A 26,115-nucleotide genomic window follows, 5' to 3' on the forward strand; every position below is an offset into this window, starting at 1 on the left:
CTCCTTTAATCTGTAGTGCTCTGTTGCTGTCCAGGCAAGATTCATGCTATAGCAGTTCCAATACTTACATACTTCCTTTACTCAGTGAAAACACCTTGGCAATGTCTTCTCTAACGTAGGTCAGGCTCAAAATATGATTAGTCTGTAAAATCCTGTTTTTCTTGCTAGGTTTCAAAGTGCTGCCAGTCTCCAAGGCCTGGTCCAGGAAGGTACAATGGCATCACTGTGCATAGCTATGACCGAAGAGCCACAAAAATCCCTTGTAATTGACTGCAGTGGCCCACGCCCTCGCTTTCACAATGCAGGTAAAGGTGTCCTTGGTTACAAATTAAGATAATGTAAAACCTCAAAGGGCCATCTTTCTTTCCCAGCTGCAGTTTAGGAATACCTGATTGTACAAACAGGAATGGAAACTGCTGCACACCAGCAGAACACAGATCTGAAAGGGACATGTGATGCTCCCTTTCTGGGCTCGCCAGACAAGATTTGCTGAACATTCTCTACCACTGACTTTGTAAGGTTAAAACCTATGACATGGATCTATTAGAGATCACAGTAGACTGTTTGGGGGGTTAGGGGTTGTGCTTTCAATTCAAGCACTTTTTTTTAACTATTGTTCCTTTATGTGTGTCCCTAATGCCTGAATTCAAGGATGGTTGAGTTTGTCACAGACAGCACTGTGTAGGTAACCCCAACAAACATGTCCCCATTTTGTTGAACAGTGTCAAGTTCAAACCAAACTATGTAATGTAAAGCCTTCAGAGGAATAATGTATTTGGGCTGTATTTACTATCTTTTTTATCCTACTACTCTCACCGCACTCTGTTAATCATAATGCTCTCCTTGGCGGTACAAATCCCTAGGTGTCACCAACTCTGTGTGTTATGATGTGAAATAATTACTCACTGTCAACCTTTGTGTAATCCTTTTCTGTCTACATGTGGGTATAAACCCCTTCTAAATAAAATCCTCTTGTGCTTTTATTCCTACACACTTTTCCTGCTAACTAAGGTGTTGCCACCTGTGTGACTTTTTCTTAGGATCCTAGGGCAGTCTGAGGTAACTGGGAATTAGCCAAAAATAATTATGTTCTAAATTGATGGTGTCCTGTTTCCAAAGTGCTGTGGAACTCCAGCTGGGTTGTCAAATAGTTAACATCATAGTTGCGTACTATGGACTCTCCCAGAATAGTGGAGTAGTCTCCCAAAAACGGTTTACGCAGTAATTATTGTTAATGGTGTTAAACGTCCCAGTATTGCTTTAGTTTATGAAAGAAAATAACTTAATTACACCTAAAATAGCATTCAACAAACACAACTATGAATACTAGTGAAAAACAAAAATGTCAAGCACATTCTGGGCCACAGAATCAACTCCAGATAAATGGAACTCCCCCTCCCCAGTGCTTAGCTCTAGAAATGAGTTCAACATTGGGCACCATGCTCATGTCAGTCTATGGGGAAATCCTCAGATCGTCCCTGGCACAGAATTACAGTAGCTATTGACATTGATACTAAAGATACACTTTGGTTTTTATCTTATAACCCATTAATCACAGCGGCCTGGCACCACTCTGAGTTGTGTTGGGCTATAAAGGTGTGCAAATTGTACTCAATTGTACTCGATTGTACTCAAAATGGCCGGGGCCATAAACTGAACACTCTACCCCCGCCTGAACACACGAGGCCCCTCAGCAGCCCCTCTTCAGATAACAAATCAGAGATAAGACTCCCTTTGGTATGCAGGACCCTGAGACAGCCGGAATTGAATGTGAAACTGCTCTGCCCGGCTATCAAAACAGCAACAACTAAAAGAGGACTAATGACTACATCCTCCCTACTTGGTGGCCATCTTTAAAACTACTTTTATTCTCTCTGGCGGCCATCATGGACTAGTCCTTTGGACTATTATTTACTATCGGTACCAAAGTCCCCACTTAGCCCCTTATTTAAATCTATGTGTTTTTAAGTGTCTGTCTTTTACTGCGGTATTTATTACCATTGTATTTTACACTTCATGTAACCTAGAGCTCCTGATGTGCTTAGGATCCGCCTTTTACTGCAGTATTATACTATACTACCACTGCTACCCTACACCTTAGGCAACATACACCCATCTTCACTGTTACTCACTGACAGTGCACTGATTGCTACCTCATATCCTACTGTCGTATTTTTTTATTGCTGTAATTTGTTTTGCACATATATCGGACTCAGTAATTCATTAATAGTTTAGCGCTATCCCCATACTGTATATGTGGTAAGCTGCACCTATCTCACCCTTATCCCTATCACTCACTGTTCACTACCTCATTTATGTGTTGGTTCTTCGATGTATGATACCTCACGATGTTGCACTGATTATTATTACTACCTCATTCACTGCGTCTAGTCATGTAAGCTGCACCCAACCACCTTCTACACCTCGACTACACCACTGTTACCTCATACATTCTGATGGGTAAATCTGATTCCACCTAACTGGGTCTACCTCTCATATTTTCTACATGGTGTAAGCTGACTGCTACCCCGCATATAGGATACATTATGTAAGCTGCACCTACGCACTGTTGTTTCTGGAGTGCACTGACTTCAACCTCTTACACATTGGTAACTCTCAAGTGTCTCTCCTCTGCACTGTAACTAGCGGCTGACAGTTCTGATTGTCGTCCTATCTCCTACACCCAACATCACAGCCTTTCTAAAATGGAGCTCAACGGCACGCACACTTTCAGAATTATCTACCCCAGCCACTAAACGTTTTAAACATAACTTCTTGAGATCGCACCCTGAAACACCCTTTGCAGACACCTACTTCTCACCGGGCAATGGAGCCCTGAATACTGATATCATCTTCCACACCTCACGCAGAGCTCAATGGAGAAAAGTGTTCCAATCTCTACTCACCGTCTCCACCACCAGGAAAACAACTCACGGCCTAACTCTCTCTATCACACCTTCCCACCTCTTCCCTGGCAGGACCACCATCACTATCTACAATAACGGGATTGTCCTAATTCAATCCACGGATAAGAACCTGGAACTACTAGACAACCTGCTCCCCAAGTTCAAAGAACACCTCTCCAAGCTGCGGACCCCCACCCAGAACTCCACCAGCACTACCACCCCTGACGTCGCAGCCCCCACCTACAACATCTATACCCCTAGCACCCCAGTATATGACCCACCTGCGGTTAACGCCCCACACTCCCCAAGAATAGTCACAAATGTCCCCACCTCATATACTAGCCGCCCCTCTAACAGGCCCCCTCGTACCCCCACTCACACCCCCTCCACCCCTCTCCCCCCTGACATAACAACACCTACTCACAACACGCCACCATCTGAACACATCATCGCCTGGAGCTTATCCACCCCCTCTTCCCCTCCCCCCCACGGCAGACCCCTCTCCCTCCCCAGCTCACTCCCCACTCCCACCCACGAGTCTCTCACACTTGACACAATAACTCTCACTCACAAGCCACCATCTGAACACACCACCATTCGGAGTTTATCCACCCCCCACTCCCATCCCCCCCACGGCGGGCACCTCTCCCTCCCCAGCTCCCTCCCCACCCTCACCCAAGACACTTTCACACTCCCAACAAAAGATACAGAACACACCGCCTCCCCTACCTTAGCATCCCCCTCTCTCCCACCTCCTATTCTCCGCCCTCACTACCCCCCTGTCTCCCCCACTGTCTGCAGCCTTCAATCACTCTTCTACCCACCGACACCGTCTCCCACTGACGTCACTACGTATGCCTCTCACCTACCGCCCACTTCACCTACTTCACCCACACCCCTCGCCCAAAAAAAGGCCCCCACTTTGAATGCCATCCCACTCGTTAGCACTGCAGAACACTCCAACAACGCCAGCATATCCACCCCCTCGATACCCTGCCTGCTTTCCAACGCACTACTCATCGAGTCACCAATGGCTCTCACCACAAACCCCATCCCCAATACACCTCCTGACCAGACTTTATCCACCCTCCAGCAAGTCAAAGAGGATATTTTACAAATCAAAAAAGATGTCCACGCAATCAAAGAGCTTCTCTCCTCACAGCCCAGTCTACCTCCATCCATCCCTCTACCCTACAAACGACGCACCCTCCCTACATACCCTCGCCTCCAGCGACACCCGCGATGGCCGACTACCCCCGTTTGCACTAACGCCCACCGCCCCCGTCGTGCCCTCAACCCATTGTCGGACCGTGAATTATGCTCTCTACTACGCTCTTATGGCCCAGGTCCGGAAAAACACATATCCAACGCACACATCCCCATACCTACAATTCTTACAAACCCTCTGAGGCTCCCAACACTCAACAATAGAGGTTCCGTCCCTAACAACCTCAGAAAAGTTCCCCTCACACTAGAAAGCTCGACCACCCTTCTCTCTCCCAAACTCAAATGCATCCTACTCAATTGCAGATCGGCCCAGAGACACTCCTCCGACATCGCTGATCTCGTCTCAGCTAGGGATCTGGACCTAGCTATTCTAACGGAAACGTGGCTTACTGAAGCCTCTACCCTGATTATGGACATACTAGTCCCCCCCAATTATCATATCATTAGGCTGGACAGGGCTCCTGGCAAGACGGGCGGGGGAATTGCATGCATTTTTAGGAGCAACCTCTCCGTTACTAAAATCACCCCCCCCCCCTCCCTCTCCTCCAGTGAACTCCTCTGCCTCGACATCACCAGCGAGGGCAAACAAGCTTGTGCTCTACATCTCATCTACCACCCGCCTGGTGACAATCTCATTTTCACTCAACAACTCATGGACATGATCACTTCCAATGCCGGTCGGCAGACAACCCAAGTCTACCTGGGTGACTTCAATCTTCACTGGAACGATCAGAAAGACACAGTGGTAAATAGTCTCAAAAGTTTCCTTAATGCGCTTGATCTCACCCAAATATGCGATAGGCCAACACACGACAAAGGCTCGATACTCGATCTCATCATTGCCAAAGAGAACTCAACACAACTGGAGGCGATTCAACCCTGTGACTGGTCTGATCACCACATTATCACCTTCTTTATCTATGAAAAAGTTAAACCTATCCCAGCTCAACCAATCAAATCCAAAACATGGAAAAGGAACATGAAGAACCTTAACCCCTCTACCCTGCCCCCCCACATCGGCAATCTCCTCCTTCCCCCTTCAGGTGCCTCGGATGTTCAATCACTGATGGACCACTACCTTGACTCTATGAACACAGTAGTCAATGAAGTCGCCCCACTGCAACTGAAGAGAGTCTCCACCAAAACTTCTAACCCCTGGTATGATGATAGACTCAATGACGACAGGCGTACTATGCGAATGGCAGAGCGCACCTGGAGATCGGACCCTTCTGCACTGCACCTCAAAAGGCTTAAGAACAAGAGAAACGCCTACTTTAGGAAAATAAAGCGCGCAAAGGCGGACTTCTTTAGCCGCCAGTTGGACCAAGCAAAAAACAGGCCAAGAAAGCTATTCGAACTAATCAAGACCCAAACAAAGACTCAACCCCTACAATCAAATAGCACAACAAGCGACACCCCACACTGTGAAGCCTTCTCTGCTTTCTTTAAGCTAAAGACTGACAACATAAGAAATGACCTCATCATGGATGTAAGCCGATTCCCCAACAACACCAGAATGTCTTACACTCAACCTAAAAACAAAGCATCTTGGCTGTACTTCGATACCTACTCGGAAGAAGCAATACGCAAACTGCTCTGCACCTTGAAGCCCTCTAATCACCTCACAGACCCCCTACCTGCTAATGCTGTAAAAGACTTCATCCCCTTGCTCCTCCCTCTCTGGACCAAAATCATCAACAGCTCCCTGCAACAAGGCCTCATTCCGGACTCCCTCAAGGTGGGGCAAGTCACGCCCATACTCAAGAAACCTACAGCTGATCCGTCTGACCTAAACAATTACCGGCCCATCACCAATATCCCCACCCTGGCCAAACTGCTGGAAAAATGTGTCCAACTACAACTAACTAAACACATTGACCAATTTGACCTCCTCAACCCTCATCAATCAGGCTTCCGAGCGAAACATAGCACGGAAACAGCTATGACACACATAATTGATGACGCCCTCCAAATTCTAGATCGCAATGAGTCCTGCCTCCTCATCCTTCTGGACCTCTCTTCAGCATTTGACACGGTCAAACATGAGAACTTGCTGGAGCTGCTAAGCACTAGAATGGGTCTATCGGGAACTGTTCTCAAATGGTTCTCGTCCTTCCTTCACAATCGGTCACAGAAGTTCAAGATCGACAATGTGCTATCCACACCTGTGCCTGCAGATCTGGGTGTTCCACAAGGATCCTCCCTCTCCCCCACACTGTTCAACCTCGTCATGGAACCGCTCGCCACCTTACTTCAAGCTTCCAATGTCCAATTCCATATGTACGCCGATGACACACAACTCTACCTAAAGCTACAATCTCCGGAAGATATCAAACATCTGAATTCCACGCTTATTAACACTCAATCTTGGCTGGCAGATAATCACCTCAAACTAAATGCTCTGAAAACCGAGTTCCTACTCATCTCACCCCCGGCGAAAACTTCCACCACCCAAACATGGCTCAATAACCTAACAGCACTCAATGTCCAACCTACCATCGTGGACTCGGCGAAATCCCTAGGCATCACACTCGATGCCAAGCTCAACATGCAGCAGCACGTCAGCAAAGCCACAAAAGCAGCTAATTTCCAAATCAACACACTGCGGAAAATTAAACCTTTCCTCCCTGCCGAAGACTTCCAAACTGCTGTACAAGCTCTAGTCATCCCTCGAATAGACTACGGAATTGTGGCCCTCAGCGGACTCCCGCTATCCACAACTGCACCCTTAAGAGCCTCCCTGAACGCTGCAGCAAGACTCGTTACTGGCTCAAGAAAACATTCGCATATATCCCCAGACTTAAAGTCTCTAAAATGGCTGCCTTTTGAAGCCAGAATACAGCTAAAAATTGCAGTTATGACACACGCGGCTGTGCACCACAATGCACCCAACTACCTCGCTCAAAAGTTGTCTATCTCAGGAGGTTCGAGGTCCAATAGAAGCACAAAAAACCTACTCCTGAAACCTCGTAGATTCCGGAAAGAGAAAACATACAAGCGCTCCTTCTCTGGAAGGGCACCCAGGATTTGGAACGCGCTCCCGCCTGAAACTAGGCGGATCTCCTCCACTGCACTCTTCAAGAAAGAGGTGAAAACCATCCTTCTGGCCAAGATCTCCTGAACATGATTGGTGCTGGATCAGAGACTCTGCATTACTTTGTATCACTGTTCACCTTGTCCTCTGGCACTATACCTCTAACTTGATGTTGTCACTACCAATATATGATACACGTTGATTCACTCTCCAGATGCCCCCACTCAGTGTTCTCGCTACACTAAGACTTTGGTATAAGCCATCCACACACCCAAGTAGCACCTGTACACCCCTGTAGTGTGATCAATGACTTGTGCCGTCTTATATTACTTGTTTACCTGACTGTATTTTGATATGCTTTATGTATGTTACTATTACCCCATCATGTTAGCGACTACTATACTGCTCCCATTATCTCTGTTCACTCCTACTGCCACTACCCTGTCTTTATGAAGCGCTCTGATATCTGTAAGGATCTTGTTCGCGCTATATAAAACTTTGAATAAATAAATAAATAAATAAAAATGTTTTAATCAAGTATCACCGAGTCTTCGCTACTTGTAAATATGTTAATATGAACCTGTGAGTTATTTTTTTGTTGTTGAAGGAACTTGCTGTTATGCTTGTTCCTGGAGGCATGTAAGCCTGTAGATCTATCAGGCTGAATCGGCACCAGTTTTGCTATAGAGTCAATCAGTAGACCTCGCGATCAGAGTTAGGGTGTATTCAGATTGCAGCCCAATTATGAATGTAATATCTTAAAAGAACTACCGGCGCTTTATCCTGTCACATGAGTCCACTTTTGTGGTATGCAGTTTTTTCCCATGAATATTCTTTTTCTTAGGCTCTCTTTCTGTAGGGGTAAAGACATCAAGGCAGAACACACCCCATACACCCCCAATACCTCATCAAGGAATCCTCTGGTGTTAGGAGAATATACACTACTGTCATTTTATTGCAGCATAAGGGAAGTCGCAAAGAAAGCAGCTAGGATGAATGGGTCTCAGTCGTCAGAAACCCCACTTGAACATGTATCACACCCATCAGATTGGAAATAATGAAGGCGACCATGCGAATAGGTTTAGGTTGGAAAGCTCTGTATCCTCCTCTGAGGCTCAAATAACTCACAAACGTTTGCAATGATGGAATAGCTTGGTTCTGGTCAGAACTCAACACTGTGGATGCATTGGTAACGTTATCCTCTGTGACTTAACCAGCTAGGCAATCCAAGTCAAGTGACTAAGGTTGAAACCTGGACCAGTTCACTTCTCTGTTTCCACGGTTACCCGTTTTCTTATGGTTTCTGAAAGTTGAGGGCAATATAACCTTGTTATAAAGGTCACATGTAAAGGGTGCTCTTGAAAGGGGACTAAGCTTGGTTCTGCTTTGCATATTAGAATGCGTTATATAACAGCCATGTTTGTTTTGTGGACACTTAGCTAGTGAAAATGTTAAAATGTTGTTTCATGGCTCTTGCCTGAAATTCACGACTCCTCTAGTCAGGATTCTTGTGGGGTTGGATGTTGCCACAGGACAGACCTGCATATAGAAGTGCCTGAACCTTTGCCTCTTAGTCTGTGACCCTTTCCATGCAGGCTAAGTATCACTGTGCTGTCTCTGGCATGCCTGTCTCTATATGATGCTATTCGGGTGTTTGAATGGAGAAATTGAAAAGATTGCCCAATTTAACACAGTAGTTTCAGAACAAAATCGCATATGAGTGCGACTCTCCCAGGAGTTGATATTTGTGGCCAGGAGTTGCCTAGGGTAGACCTCTGAACAAATGGAGATATCTACACATCTTTGTTGGGAGGGTCTAGGCCATCACCCTGTGGTGTTGCAACATCAAAATGATAAATGGGTGGAAGGAAATGAGACAGATCCAGCGACCTCTCAATATACCCAATCCTTGCTTTTATGGTACAAGCATGAGACTCCTAGAAGCAGCTCCATCATACCATATCTTTACTCCAGGACTGGAAGTGTGAAGTCATGTAAGCTGGCAAGGCACAGTAGCAGGCTGTTGACATTGAGGAAAATGGGTGACGCTGGCAAAGGTGTGTTATTTGATTAATAAGTTCTTTGTTATATTAATAACTACAGCGCTGGTCGTATCATCTATTAGAGAAGACAGGAGAAACTAAGAAGCTGCAGCAAGTGATCTATCTCTTCTCCAAAGCTTCCTGCACAGTACATATAAAGCATTACAGGCCAATTTCATGTACCACCAAGCATTAAATGTTGTGTTTTCGAAAATAAATCAATATACTGGAACTGCACTATTAGATTGGGATATTGTACGTACCTTTTTGGAGGCTTGAGAATTTGCTCATTTAACCTGCTACAGATTAGACCTCACATCTTTTAGAAGAAAAAACATAACTCACCCCATCCAAATAGCACTATGGTGTTCCTGTTATTTCATAAATTGCCTCTTCCAAATAGCACTATGGTACTGCTATTCTTATCTAGCTCCCTCCCTAAAAACAAGCGGTATTCACAACCTTTTTTTGTTTTTGTGTTGTATGTATTATCTTCCCATATTTGGGCCTAGTTTTTACTGGTTTTGTTTGTACGTACACTATATTGGACATCTCTGCTGATGAAAGCTGTTTTTACATTTTCCAAATTAATTTAAAACCTCATTTGACCTTTTTCGATTATTACAGAAAGCAACAAGTTCTGTGAGGACTGGACGCAGTCCTTTTTAAACCATGCTGAAGGTGGAAATCCATTTCTTTTTCGACAAAAATTAGAAAATTTCAAATTAAAGGTAAATGTTCAAATATTTGTGCTTTATTGTAAATGAAGGCAATAGTAATATACACCTGGTACTGTTTTATACTGAGTTCCCCGGGAGGTGGTGGGTGTGTACTTTCTGTACCCATGGGCACTTAGGTATCACGCTTGTTCATCCCATTGAATAATACAGATTGTGCCCTTGCTAGGGCAATCTCAAAAGGGTGTTCCCTCATTTATATGTAGACGTGGACCCATGGAAATTACGAAACACCTTTTGCCTCTGCTGCATTACAGACACAGACATTAAGGCAGAGACGCTGTTAGAAGGTGCACTGACTACATACAGGCCAACCCTCCCGATTCAGGTGGGAGACTACTCATTTCAAGGCTAGTCTCCCGCCTCCCGATTCCTGCATCCAAAAACCAGATTCCTCTGCAGGCTTCAGCTGACAGGGCTCTGTCTTGTGTAGTGCGTAGTATGCACTGCCAGTAACCTACTCCTGCAGGCCAGTGCACAACACTTGTTTCTGCCTGCCATAGTGAGTTCTCGTGCTCATGACAGGTAAGACAAAATACGTATATTTGCGTTTCTAATATCCAATCCTGCAGCAGCAGACTTGCAGTAACACGATTCCGGCCCCAATAGAAGTCAATAGGGGAAATACATTCTCCTGATTTTTTTTAATAGATATCTCCCAAATTCCTCTTCTAAAATGTTGGCATGTATGTGACTATGCACCAAAGCGAGGTGGTGCACAGTCCGTGCATCCCCTAAGGGCAACCCTTGAGCTTTATGGATCTTCCCAAACATCTCCCTGCGGGTGGATGCAGTCCCTCGCTGCACCCACCTGCAGGAGGATCCCTGTCTTCCTCAGAACGGCAAGCCAAGTTGCTGTCTGTGAAGTGAAAAAGGTACAAGCTCCTTGAAACAGCTGGTCTTCTTTTCACTAAAGGTACAAGTTTGCGGCTGCCTTGGAGGTAGCACATTACCTGTAATAGGGCACATGAACTAAGTATGATTCCAGTGCACCCAGTTATATATATATAGGCTCTAGGACAGATCAGGGCAGTGTGCCATACAAAAATAGGATCCCTGGACTAAAACAAGAGCTGCCTGTATGACCTCTGATTGTCTGTTGACCATGGGTAAAATGAACTTTAATCAGATGAAATATAAGTAGGAGGTGAGTCAAACAATCCATTATGCTCGTCTTTCACATGTAAAGTGGTGGAAGGTGCCATTTGATGAGTGATGAGCGTTCCTTTCGGCTTCAGTGACTGAACGGAGTTTCGTGTAAACATACCTCGTAAGAAAAAGCAACTTTTAGTGGTTCATGGGCTGTCGGGGTTACGCACAAAATTATTTTACTCACACTTGTGGCATGAAACTTTGAGGAAATAAGGCTTGACATTTGGATATTGATGTGACCAAAGTAACATCTGCTGTATGTCCAGTGTGAGCTCATAGATTATTGGCAAAAGAATGATGGCGGACATCCACCTCACTGATGGATGATAGTTACATGTGTTGTTCTTTCAGTGAGTCCAGACATACCAGGTTGGGTGGTGTTCGGTGGCATCTCTAGAGGATGTTGCGGCTTAACAGTAGAAAATTGGAACACACACATTTAAGATGGAAGAGGTATATAGACAGAGTCTTGGACATATTTTGATGCCATCTGGTGTCCTGCCTAACTACATCTAGATTTAAAGTTCTTCACCGGCACTAGAACAGCAATGTTGCAATGATCCAAATAAACAACTGTACTATCTGATCAAACAAGATGGGGGTGAGATCAAGGGCCATGTCTCTATAGTCTTAAGCCTAACAGCATTTGCCTGTAACTAGAAATGTCCAACAGGAACCAATACATTTACCAGTTGTCCAGAATCAACAAGCGGGCACAGAAGATCAGGAATTGTTTCTCAATTAGAAAGTATTAAATCAAGACTATACCTAGAAGTACATTCACAACTGGAATTATTTGCTACATTGTCTCAAATATCATAAATATTTATCAACTTTTTTAACAATATCTTGAATTTGAGTAGACACAATCTCCCCATTGGTACTATTGCCTGGTTTGGTTGGTGAGGACAAGGCAATATGTGGATAATAGCCCATAATTATCCATGTTCTTTTCTTAGTGTTGCTATGCTGGTGCAATTCAGCTGTTGCCCTTTTGAGTGTGACATGACAGTGAGACTTTTCTTAGCCATCCCCTTCTAACAGAGGTACGATATTGGTCAGAAAGATGGACAAGTTGCTCCTCCCCATTGAAATGCAGTCATTCTTCTTAATATTTACAGTATTCCTTCATGTTATTGTTTTCTTGGCTACTAAATGGGAAGGGAGGGCTGTTGTGCACTTTACACAACAGTCCCTGACACCTTTCATGCTCCGAGTTGAACTTTGTCCATTTCCAATTAAAGTATATAGACAAAGCAAACTCATTAAAATAACCAATTCTAAGCTTGCGTCAGAGGCTATCACTTGCGAAAGGATGTATTTGGGAGGTATGCTACCATAGTTGAAAATCCTTATCCATTAACATAGAATCTGTCTTGATTATTCTGTTCCATTCCATAGCGCCTACATTTTTTAGGATCGTTTGAGCTAGCATGGGGTTTCTGGGGGGGGCGGAAGGTTTTAGAGGAAATAGTTTGACTGCCACACTTGAAGCCATCATGTGACAGATAAATGGGTGCTCTTAGTTGTTTGACTATGGCTGGTACATGTATGCATACATTCTCCAGGAGATCACCTACCATCTACACCTGGTTAAAACCTAAAATAGATGTAGTAATTTACTTTGTAATAAATTAATAAAAACGTGTGATGCACCACCATTTGCAGATTATTAACCAAATTTCTCTTGTGCTGCTTTTAACACTTCTGTACTATGTAATGCTTGAATCTTTGACTTATTTTGTAGGCCATCCAAGACATGAACAACCTAAAGCGATTCATCCGTCAGGCGGAAACGAGCCACTATTCACTGTTCAAGTGTTACATGTTTCTGAAAAACTGTGGCAACGGAGATGTGCTCCTCAAGATTGTAAAAGTTGAGCATGAAGGCATGCCGGAGGCCAGAAATGTTGTGACTGTTCTTGAGGAGTTCATGTATGAAGTTGCAGCCTTGACTCCAGTTACCTAACCAAGTGTTTTTAGGGAAAGTAACAGCGCGTGATAATATTTTCACAATGTGGAAGTAACAAAAGGATCGGTATATGAAGATGTTTGTGGTAGGCATGTTGCCATGTTTGCACATTTACCTTTGTTATAATTGCTCGATTTCACCTCTTTTTCTGTTCTCTCTCACAACCGAAGGTTGCATAATTATTTTTAGTGATGGGGGTGCTCTTTCTGTACTTTCAGAAGAACTATTAGACATGCATCACTTTGTAATTTAAATTGACCCAAAACATTAATTTATATTTTGTTCCATTTATATTCTACTGCTGGTTTGAAATAATAGTTGGGAGTGTACCTAAACAGAACAGAATATACTTGTTTTTCTTATTTTTTATTTTAGCATTCACCTGTTCTCTGAGCTACTACGATGGTCTGAAGTTTTAAGCCTCCTTTTCCAATACGCTTTTTAAGCTAAGGCATGCTCAACTTGTGGTAGAGAGAGCCCAGGCTTGCGTCAAAATGTGTTTTTGGACCACTTTTTGTTCTGCACCTCGTAAGAAACGATCATCTTAATGATGCACCACAAATCCTGTTTTTGGTATTTTACTTAAGTGTGTATATAATTGGCACGTAAATTGTTGACCTATGGTGACATCGTTTACTAATTGATGCACAACCAGAAATCTTAAACCACACTTGATGGTGGATGTTTTTATGTCTTGGAAAGTGTCATAAATGGTGTTCTTGGTTCTTAGAGGTTGGGAGAAGAAGATATGTGATCCAATAGTAATTGCCTACAGACATGGACGCCTAAAACACGTGCTTTCCAGGATTAGCCAGACTAATGGAATTAACATTTCTTGGAGACCAGTTACCTCTCCTGTATCCTTCTTCTGGAAACATATGCCTTCAGGACTATGTTCTTCAATACCTTTTTCATAGTTATATACAAAACTGACAAGGTCTCATAAACATAAAGACGAAAGGGTAATAGTCACACTTACAACACACCATGAACTGGACAATATAGTGATGTTACCTATTAGCTCAGTTTCAGAGTAATACAATGAAGTCTATGTTCAGTTTTATTTTTAGCGAAACGTGCAGTGCTTCTATTCAATTGTGTTAAAAAATTGTAAGGAGAGACAAAATGATGTAACTAACATTAGCACAAGAGTCTTATTCACCCTCTTAGTTTGACTCATCCCCATTGATGGGTTCTATTTTAGGGCATGGTAGAACTGTTGCAGAATACATGCTTTAAAGGTTAGACGACTGATAAGCAATGTGAAGACGCAATAAAGAAAGCCAGAAGTGGCAGTTCATTATTATTAAGGAGTATACTGTAATACGCTAAGGAGTATATGTTTGGATGCATCTTTTGCTTCACTGTTGGAAGTAGCACTTCATACTGTTTTACTCAGCAGGCTCACAGTTCTGTAAAATGCTTGCTTGTACTATGTTTCTCTCTCAAGCATGAAAGGCTTTTGCTAATTAGAATTGGAAGTGGTCTAACCACAGGCTGGTCAGAACCTACAACTGGTATCGCAATGAGTTAACATATTGACCAATTTAGATTTCAAAATCAGGTTTGTTTGAAGCTTTTAGCTGCTTTGCCGAGTTCTCAAACCACGGCAAAGGAATGCCACATATTCCTCTTATCTTTTCTTTTGAGGGCATTATAACTTACAGTAGATTGATCACTGCCAACAAGTTAGCCTGGGCAGGAATACATTACAAAGGAACACATGAGTGCACCACCTTCTGAAAAAGCAGAATTCATGGAGAAACAGCCATAGTAATATAATATTTAAATGGTTTGGTTACTTTTACTCTTCAAGACAAAATCTAATAATGGCAATCGAACATTGACAGTTTCATATACTTTTGTGCAATGGCATCTGACATCTTTAGCAAACACTGCTATAACGCTTTATTTCTTTAAGATTAGGAGTTTTCTTATAGCACAGTCATATTGACAGAAAGCATTATTTACAGTATATCACTTCCTATCGGCATAGGGGGAAATTTGAAATATGAATTTCCAGAAAGCGGTTCTCTTTTTCTTTTTTGTGATAAACTATTTATATTGGTTTTAGTCAACAATAATAAAATGACCCGCGATACAGTATAGCTCAATGGTGAGGTTCTCTCTTTCTTAAACCAAACTTTCAATTATATTGTTACTGCCTTACTTTTTGAAGTGAACTGCATTGGGACAAGAGTGTTTGAGTACGGGTGATGTCAGGTTACTCTTTGTCCCAAAAATATATACTGCCATAAATAAGCCACATATTTCAATTGATGTAGATATAATATTCTTCAGGATTTGTAAAAGGAGTTTACAAACTCCTGCAAATGGGGATTCAAAACTGCTCTAAGCAGGTTTGATTTAAAGCGCAGATTTCACCTTTTATTTCTACTCTTGCTATGGTGAGCACCAGTGTTTGACTGTTTACATTAGACAACTTTGAGCAGTGTGTCATCCACTTCCACAAACAATTTCTTAAAAGAAAGACCTGTGTGAGAGATGTCATTTGCAGCCTTATGTGATTCAGTAATCTTCTGATCTAGTGAGTTGTCTGAACCCCTCAATCTTTGCCTGTGATGTTTATCTTCATTCGTTTCTGAATGCAAAGCTATTTTTAAATATTGTATTGAATGTTACAATATGCATATTGGCTGCAAATATCCAGAAGGAAAATTGCTTTCATAAATTAGTTAACCATGTTAACGTAGTAAGATGGTACAAGCAGTTCCATAAAAACGAATCTCTAAATTTCAAGTGCAAAGTATTATAGATACAAAAAGGGGTGGAAAGATGACAAACGAGACTCGCAAGGAAGTTCTGGTTAAAGAGCTGATATTCTTAAATAGGTCGTGGTGTGTTAACAGTATTAAGTTCAGTTACATTTCATATCAAGAAATTATAACCAAGTACTCTCATATTAAGATAGTAAGCCCCTCTGTTCTATAGACTTTTATCTGAGGCTTCTTGGGAATCCAGGGGAACGATCCAGTTAAAAAAAATAACAAACATTTATGGAACAGTTATAAGCTTTTCCCATGATTGGGCTGTTCTAATTAACTAGAAGTCATTTGCTATCCTATGGATATCCGACTTTCCTTTTCTGGTCCGTGTTGTTGTTAGCAAAGTAACTTCATAGCTGAAAAAGAGTTTGGCAAGTGCTGTTCAATATGATCTGGGCAACCTGTTGGAAAGGTTAAGGTAAATGTCAGGCTTGATGGAGCAGCTGGGTTGTGCAGCACCATCTTTAAAGGTCAGATTTTAGATTTCAGTTAGACTACAGCTATTCTTTTGCTTCACTTTTTTGTGCGGTGCCTTGCCCAGTTTTATTAAACTTGTCCTTTAACATGGAGTTGCTTTTTCCTTGGTCGGACTCCTTTTAGAGCATCCAGCTTCCCCATCTAAATAGGCTGCATTTATCTTGGGGCTGCTTGTGAAAGTTCAATCTACTTGCTTTGAGGTTTAGGATTAATTTACGAGTGCCGAATTTACAGGGCGTAGTGGCTCTAGAAACATACTGTTTATATCAGCTTCAGCATAATCAGTTATCTACTGCTCGTTCTTGTAATATTGTTCTTAACTGCTGTATAGATTCATGACTCGATTAAATGTTTGATGCCATTGGCCTCATTATCTGTACCCTCATTTTCACATCATATTCTTTCTTGAAAACTGCACTACTTCCACAAATGCATTTTGAAGAAATAATGCTTCAAAGGAGTTATAAAATGTGAGAGGGCGCTCTCTGTTACTGGGGAATACATTTGAATATCTCGTTCTTCATATCCTGCTTAGGTTCATTCATAGTTTACATAACGGAAGTTCGTAAAATGTACGTTTTTGTACCACTCTGTGTCATTTTTAATTAGTAATCTTTTTGTGGTATCAATATCTAGTAAGGTGTTCAGGATTTGAAGAGGGAAGGGAATTTTCCAGCCTTCAAAAGTTTTTCAGTGTTCAAAAACAGCACTGAAAGGCAACACAAACATCTAATTTTTAGCAACAACACTCCAAATGTGCCAACACTGTAAAAACATGAGGCAGTTGTAGCCAAAGCTTGATTACAGAACAGAATAAAATCCAGTACACAGTTGCTCATTTACAGCTTTTCTCCAAATGGCATCCCAACCAGAAAGGAACGCTCCAAACATGAAGTCACAGAACATTCCCTTGAACCAAAGCAGCTCACAGATTACGACACAATAGCTAAGAGGTAGATTGCTATGCCCTGTATCCGTGTTGTAGACAGATTACTTTTATGATATGTATCCACAATTGGCCACTTTTCCCACTGGCCTTTTCAAAGCCCATATTTGTGCTGCCTTTCTATTTAGTGATGATTTTTGGTGGTGCACCTATCAATTGCACATACACACCTGGATATGATAATTTGGCCACTTAACTTCTCTCACTTTAAAATAAAAATGTGTGGGTTTCGGTATTGAATTGGACTTTTTACTTCACTAAAGAAAAGGCAATAAAATGGTTCATAAGAGAAATGCCATGGATTGTTCGATGGCATATTCGTATCTTGTGTGCTCCGTTATATATATATATCATCACAATTTCTGAGCTTATTTGTGCTTTGAGTGGGGAAAATACAATGTTTCTTTATGTAGGACAATTGTTATGAAATGTGGGAACAAAATCATGACGTGTGAAATCTATTTAATGGCTTTATGTAATTTAAAAACCCTGTGGCGTGTGTTACATTTGCCCTTTATTGTTTAGTGTGAGTTCACTTTTCTGGTCACTTAACAACAATTTCGCAGTTTTAATATGTGGTTGCACATTCATGGCACTTAGACTGGTAATTTCATTGACTGTTTGTTTACAATTTTGCGTCTTATGTGGAACAACCTTGTTACATCAGTATATTTTGACTTTGTGTGAGGGACATTTGGTGCTCTTATTGAGTGCAAGTAATGAATTTTATAGTGTCTAGATGTGAGTAATGCATATATATGCGGACAATCATATTAGTTAATTCCATCCCTCATGTGTCAATTACCTAATAAACTAATGCAAGCTTGTGAATTTTGTACCATTTCTTGGGTGCAATTTCTTTCAACATAGAATATTCCTATTGTTCTTTTGATGGCATTACACTAGTGAACGTTATTAGTTGAGAGAGGCCATTATTTAATTGTCTGAATAATGGCGCTTAATGACTTTTTCTAGAACATAATTGTGGTTTATGAGAGGAAATGGCGATTCTCCAAGAGTAGTGAAATGAGAACTAAGATTTCATTAAAGGCTTGCAGGCTAACATTTTGCATAACATCTTTTATTTGCCATTCCTGCAGCACCTTTAAATATTTCACAATAGTTAAAACACTAGAACTGGAACACACAAGTCCAAAAATATTCCTGCCTCCTAACATTCTTCCTATTTTAATGCAGTGAACTGGAACTTCCTTTGAATACTCTCCTTCTTGGAAACACCCATTCCCTTTACAACACGCCTTCCTTTAATCTGCATAAAAATAAACCTCCCCCCCAAAATTAATCTTATCCCTACCTTTTTTATAACCATTTCAAAATGTAATAATAGTCTTAAAAATATTCGCAAACTACTCCCTCCCCTCCTCGCCAATTGGGCTGCAGCGGGTTAAAGAGGGATAATGTTAGCCTTCGCGTCTTTAAAGAAATCTTGATTCTCATTTCACTATGCTTGGCGAATCGCTAATTCATTAGAAGACCGGAGGCTAACAACATACATGTTTGAAGCCTCTTAAAACAACATTTGAAACGTGCCTAATAGGTCTAAAATAATGTCTTGCAAATGATCCTGCTTTCGCCCAGTCTGCCGCTTTTAATATTTCTTCTAAGCGACCACCTGACAAATACATCTTGCTTGCCATTGCACCACGCAGGGAATGAGACTAGAACCTTTCCACATCTATCCCACACTCTCTCGTCACATTCTTAACCCACCCAGAGATTGCAGCAGTGCTTACAGCACAAAGTTTTTACGTATGAAATCAAAAGCTGATTATCTCCATCACTCCTATTCTTCCAAACCCTGCTCTCATTGTCCTGTATACAATTCACTACACACAACTTCTTCTCCTCAGCATAGATTGGATAAAACAAAACAGATGTAGACATTGTCTTTGTTCTTTTACAAATCTCAAAAAACACTCCATCTGATCCCACTAATTTCTTATTTATCTCAAACGCCTTCACATCTGACACCCTTTTACATGAGACTACACATAACAAACAGGCTATCTTCTCAGTAAGTCTTTTAATGTCTAAATATCTATCAGTAGGCCAATGCAAAAACAGTGAAAGCGTAATGTTAATATCCCTTAATACACTATAACGTGCCTTAGGTGGTCTCCTTATCCTCATATTCTTTAGAATACTACATACCATCACATTTCCCCCTACAGACTTGTCATCTATCTCTGAATGTCCAGCTCATATTGCAGACCTATAACAATTGAGGATTTGGTATTCCAAGCCTTCATGAAATTTCTCCATCAAAAAATTAACCACCTCCACCACAGGAGCCTCCACGTGATCCAGACTTCTTGCCACAAACCAACTAGACCACATTCTCCAAATTCCTTTGTATCTATTCCTTGGGCCAGGAGCCCACGACTCCTCCAGTAATTCTGCAGCCCTTTCCAAAAGTCCTTCGATTCCAAAAGCTCTCCTGACACTTTCCAAGCAAGAAGGTTCAAAACCCCGCTTGAAACCAAAGGATACTCCTCCTCCTCTGCATTTCTGAGTAGGTCCACTCTGGCAGGCATCAACAATGGCTCTGCACAAGCTAGCTCCATTACTGACTGAAACCAAAGCTGAGACACCCAAAACGGTGTCACCAGAACCATCTGACTCCTCTCTTGCCTAAATTTCAGCCATACTCTATAAATCATCATGAAAGGTGAAAATGCATAGCCCTTCCTCCCTTTCCACACCTGTTGAAATGCATCATCGCAGCTGCCTTGGGATCCGCTCTCCAACTGAAGTACTTTTTCAACTGAAACAATAATCGACTTGCAAATAGATCCACCTCTAAGGGACCCCACACACTGTTTATCTTGCCAAAACAATTCCTGTCCAACTTCCAGTTGCTGAAATCCCTCATATTCCTCCAATCCCAATCTGCACTCACATTCAATTCCTCTGGTAAGTATTCCGCCTTCACTCCAATCTTGTGCTCTAGACAAAAGTCCTTTGCTAGTTCCGCTAAATTCCAGGACTTCGTCCTCCCCAATTTGTTTACATATGTTACTACAGACACATTGTCCATGCTTATCAGAACCGTGTGTCCCTTTATCCTCTCCTTGAAGCTTTGCAGAGCGTATAAACTTGCCGTCAATTCTAGGTAATTTATATGATCTAACTTCTCTCTTGACCATCTGGTGTTACTCCAAAAATTGCTCTCCCATCCCAAGCCTCTATATTGTCTAACCACCAACAAAGTTCCTTCCTTACTTCCATATCCCAAGCTACTCTGTCACCATACCATAATCCCTTTCTTAGTGCATTTCCTTTCAATCTCTGTAGTGCACTGTAATGGAGCGGTCCTTGAAATATTGCCTGGACCGAAGATGACTAAAGACCTATAGTCCTTGCTAACTCCCTTAAAGTAACCAAGTCCTTCTTTAAACTCTGCTGAATTTCCTTCTTTATCATCTTCTTCCCTGGCAGGCTTAATTGACAAACCTTCGTATCCACCAGAAAAAACCTAAGAACTCCAAACTCTGTGTAGGCTTCATACAAGATTTCTCCCTGTTCAATATGAAACCTAATTCTTTCAGTTTCTGCAACATTCCTACATTGATTGCCTCAATTCTTCCTGGCACTGCGATAAATTCAGGATATCGTCTAAATAAATTATCGTCCTTATCCCTCTTTGCCGAAAGTAAATTACGTCTACCCTCATCACCTTTGTGAAACACCAACGTGCTGGGGATAGTCTGAAAGATGAACACAGGAATTGGTATAGTCTTGACTTCCATCTGAATTGCAAGTATCTTTGACCCTCCCATGCCATGGGAATTGTAAAGTATGCATCCTTGAGATCAAACTTTACCATCTAATCCTTCACTATCAATAAATCCCGTAGGCAATGGATTCCCGCAATTTTAAAATAACAATACACTAAGAACCTTTGTAACTCTCTGAGATTTATCACTGGACGCCACCATGTTCATCTTTTCCACCAAAAACAAATTGCTTACAAAAAACTTTTCAGATTCCTCCACTTCTTCTATCAAATTTTTTCCAATTAGTGAAACTATTTCTTTGTCTGCTATTGCTTCTTGTTCTAATGTCATCTTTATCTCGCTTTCTTCCTTCTCTTGAAAAGGACAACTCATGAACTCTATTACAAAACCCTGAACTGTGTCCAAGACCCAAGGATCTCCTGTTCTTCTCTCCCATTCCTTCTTGAATAATTTCAATCTTCTTCCTAATCCTTTTTGGTCAGAACCAAAAGTAGTCCCCATACTCACCTTGTCCTCCATTATTAAGTAATCCTCGTCCTCTTGAATATCTCCTGGTTTGTCTTCCTGTCCTTCCTCTACTTGGGTAAAATCCTGTACCCTGCTGGTATCCTCTGCCTCTGTTCTGCCAACCATATTGTGCATTATATTGCGTTCCGTATTGGGACTTTTGCATTCCTCGGCCAGTAAAGGGTCCCCTTCTACTGGCCCTTTCAATAACTCCAAACATCTTTCTCATATTTCCCTGTGATTTTTCCAATGCCGTAAAAGTTCCTACATACTTTCCTATTCCTTTCACCAAACCGTCTCCAAACAACAAACACTTTGTAGCTTCACTTCCTTCCTTCTGAGCCATATCCCCCAACTTCGAATTAATCTTCATTAAGATTGCTTTCCTCCTCTACTGCAACAAACCTGCATTCGCATTAACTAGGACGACGAACACCCTTTGGCTCCATCCTCTTAATAACTCCACATCAACCTGTACCTTATTCGCATTAGCATCCTCAGCCTTATCTAGGATCCTTCCTAATGGCCCCAAACATCCAGAAGCTTGTCCTGGCAGATTTTTAAGTATCTTTCTAGACCTTGCCTTGGATCTCTCCCAAGTCTAAACAAATAGCTTATAAGATCCGGGTCCAAACAAGGAGTTGCACAAACCTTTTTTTTTCTTTAATTCTGGGCGTTTGAGCATTCTGCCCTCCTCACCCGATGCATTTCCCTGTCTAATGGCTTTTTAAGTCTTAATACATTTTGCCACATGTTCCATGGGCCACCATTCTCCGCTTCTCTGATGTTTTATATTAACTGGGCTAAACATATCTCTCCAAAAGGGATTCTTAACGCTCTCATTAGAAGCTTCTACTTCCATATCCTCAAACTCCTCATATCCATAATCTGCTTGTAAGTCCAAAATAAATTTGCCCATATTATCATTAACTTTCCCAGGCATTTCATTTTGGAGTTCATTGTCAAAATCCTCCTCTTCTTGAGTGCCGCCAAGGGCATCACCTCTTTGCGTGCCGCTAAGGACACCTAATCTTTTTCTGCCACCAAGGACATCTTTTTTTATGGTTGTTTTATCTCCAACCTTTTTTGAGTCATATCCACCTCTTCTATATGTCTGATTTTCTTAGTTCTTTCTCCCAACATCGGTACTCATTCCTTCTCCTTCAGACAATGAATAGAACCCCTCACCTGACTCAGTTTCTTTTCTCTTTCTATTTTTAATATAATCCTCCATAGTTTCTCTTACTTGTTTCTTCAATTCCCTCTCCCATCTCCCTGCAAAAGAGCTTTCCTTCCAACAGAGCTGCACCTACACCCTCTTTCTACAGCGCCAAGATACCCTTGGGCATGAGTTTCGTACTTTATAAATTACATTCAAATTCAAATTTCATACTCTATTAAATTTTTAACTATCTCCTCATTCACCCTACTACCTGATATTTCAATATCACTGCTCATATCTCTCTCCATCTCTTTTAACACAATATAATCTTTCCTAACTACTCTTCTGACATTTTCCTATTGTCTAGACAATATCCTTCCAACAATCTAAAATGTCTAGCACTTTCTCATCTGAAAAAAACCTTTTTAATATCACCTTTCCTTTCATCAACCTCAAATACAACTGTTCTTTCAATTTTTCACTATGCGTACCATGACGATCGTTAAACCGTCCCTCGTGCTAGCGTATTTCTTGTATTTCCCTTTCTTTTATACCAAACAAATATGGCCACCTACTTATCGCGAGAGCTCGCACGTTAATACGTATCTCTCGCACTCGCTCCTATTAAGAGAGGGAGAGAGATAGAGACGTGTTGGGGCCTCACGCGGCCGCTGCCTCACGCGTCTGCTAAATACAAAAGACGCATTTGCCTCTCGTGCGGCCGCTCTTTAAGAGGTGAAGATAAAGTTATTTTCTCCCCTTACCATGGCACGCTATGGAAAACAGCAGACATTACGTGAACCCTGCGAGCATTGCTCGCTCAGCAAAGCTGGTAAATACCATCTAGCAACTTTAAAAAAAAATTCACAGATAACTCGTTCAATTCGTTTCAATTACAGACAAATATTTTCAGATTCCTCATATCTCAACGAAATTCACTGTACAAACTTGCATCATTTAAAAGTACAAATTTACCACTTTCTATTCAAATCTAATCTTTTTATTAAAAATAACTTTCTACTTAAATTTCCCACAAACAAACACACATACTTGAGCATTCTTCCATACATTAGAACCCAGCTCCCTTTCACAAAAATATACAAACAAATTCTTAAACTAAACACTCGCTCACAAAAGGTATGACTTCTCTGTTTCAGGAGCAGCAATTAAAAGAGGAAGAATGTTGAGAGGAAGGAATATTTATGGAGCATTGTGTTCCAGTTCTGGTGTTTTAACTATTGTGAAGTCTTTAAAGGTGCTGCAGGAGTGGTAAATAAAAGATGGTATGCATAAATGTAGCCTCTGGCCTTGTAATGATATTCATGGCTCCTTTTAACACAGTAATGATTCATATAGAAACAGTTTCATGTCTCCACTGCAAGAAATAATGGTGTATGTGCAATTGTCTCTTACTTATGTTGGTAGGTTAGTCACTTTAATTTAAAAAAAAATATATGGCTTTTGGGATACTTTTATGCTCTGTGTTGGGTCAGGTTTGAGGCTTGTGTGGGTTATGGTTCATACCTGCCATATATCTTGAATGAGTTTTTTAATGCTGAGTTTGGGAGAATTTGGTGCAAATTATGGGAGAAATTCCATGCTGATTGCACAGGTGATTTCATGTGTAATGTCAGGGTCGCTTTATACTGACAAGAGTTTTTAAGGAGTTTCTTGAGGTAGTTGCACTACAATATTAGCAGTTCTATGGCACACATCATGATGTTAGCTTAGTGGCCATTGGGAGAATACATTTATCTAATAAAAAAGCAACTTAATACTCTGTGAAGAATTACTGCTGTGGATATAATGTATGTATTTGGTATTTATGTATAGAATGGTAATTGTATAGCACAAACATAGGTGGGTGGCAATAAAGATCAAGCAATGCCTAATTTGTGGTACTAGAACATATTTCAGAATTCACCGTTTTACATTTTCTTTAAAAAATGTAGGCCTCCTTAAAGTCCCATTGTGTAGTGTTTCAGCAGTTCTATTCTTTCCACAAGTGGGGACTAAGTGCTGTAAAATGTGATACTTTGCTCCTTTACCATAAAACTCCCTTTGCATTTTCCATGGCTGTTAGTTAGTTGTTTACCAAAAGTGCATCCTGATTCTGCTTATTATATTAAGCTTTCTGTTTGGGGATTATGGGCCTGATTTATGGTTTGTCTGACAGAAGTTTTTGTTTTGCTGAAACAAACTCCTAAAGTGAGAATTTGTTTCAGAAAAACTAAAAAAGGACCCACCACGCCCTGGGAGTTTTATCATGGGGTCTGAAGATATATATATTATTTTTTTAGCCCTTCACCCGGGACCAGGAGGCTTTCCTGGCAGTGATGTAGGACGTTTTCTGTTGACTGTGCTAAAGAGGACTCAGTCTATAGAAAATGTAAGGCCCACTCTTCTGGGGATGGTGGATCGAAGGTTTGGGGGACAGGGTAGCCTGTCACATTTGCAATGGAGTACTCTATCCCCCAAAACCAGGCTCTTTGATTGTAGTAGCATTTCCCATGCTCATGAATACAACCAATAATGTTTTCTTTCATTTTTATTTATGATTTACTTGAACCAGAAGATCCAGCATTTCCTTCAGGACAAAGGTTAAAATGCCTGTGTTTTGGGACCATTTGAAAAGCAGTGTTAGCCCTAAAAAGTCCTGTACACCTTGGGAGAATATGTAATGCATAATGCACATTGCTTTTAAATCTATTTTACAGAGTGACATCTGCTTTGAAAGATTTTTGAAAGAACATTTCTTCATTTTGTGTGCATTGCTTTTTATGTGCACTGTTCAATGTACAGTGTATTTTAAAAACATTTTCTTTTAAATGTAGTTGAAACATTTGCACAACCAACTGTATTTCTTAAACTGCGTTAACTTTATTGTGCTCAGAACTTCATGTACAATTGAGTGTTATTATGCAGCTGTGGTTTCTTGATGCAAATATGGTGTTTGAAGTATATTCAAATAAACATTTAATATGTACAGTGTGTCTCGCTGTCTTTATAAACTCTTACTACATGTTTTCGGTTTGATTATTAATTTATGTCTCGTACATGTAAATATATTTATTGTTCTAAACTTGTCATGATGGTGAAAACCGTTCCTCTCACTGTCCATCTAAGCATGTTAATGAAGCATCTGTATTCTTTTAGCTGTTGCTCCACACAGGATTGCATTCACAATAGAATTGTTTTGTAAAAGATAACTTAAACATAGATTTGGTACATGGATTTATCAAAGTAGAAGGTTGTGTAAGCACTTAGCAACAAAAATGTATTATTTTTGGGGTACCAGTGCAGTTTGGTTATTCAATTTACAGCAATATTATTGAATGTTGCTGATTTGCATGTCTTTGGTGCTGTAAACAAAGTCATATCATCAATATGCTATCAATCAATCAAAAAT

At 41.2% G+C, this 26,115-nt stretch overlaps 1 protein-coding gene across 1 annotated transcript in view; it reads left to right on the forward strand.

Moving 5' to 3' along the window:
• The window catches only part of C7H17orf75 (chromosome 7 C17orf75 homolog), a 198,648-nt gene extending 180,533 nt beyond the window's left edge, over positions 1-18,115 (forward strand). The window contains exons 8-10 of the mRNA XM_078654362.1: positions 169-305; positions 9,837-9,940; positions 12,846-18,115. Coding sequence (XP_078510488.1) covers positions 169-305; positions 9,837-9,940; positions 12,846-13,067 — 463 coding nt within the window. The 3' untranslated portion in view covers positions 13,068-18,115. The remainder of the gene's footprint in view (positions 1-168; positions 306-9,836; positions 9,941-12,845) is intronic.
• Positions 18,116-26,115: the final 8,000 nt, after the last annotated feature.

The sequence above is a fragment of the Lissotriton helveticus genome, chromosome 7 (assembly GCF_964261635.1).
Source record: "Lissotriton helveticus chromosome 7, aLisHel1.1, whole genome shotgun sequence".
Taxonomy (NCBI): domain Eukaryota; kingdom Metazoa; phylum Chordata; class Amphibia; order Caudata; family Salamandridae; genus Lissotriton; species Lissotriton helveticus.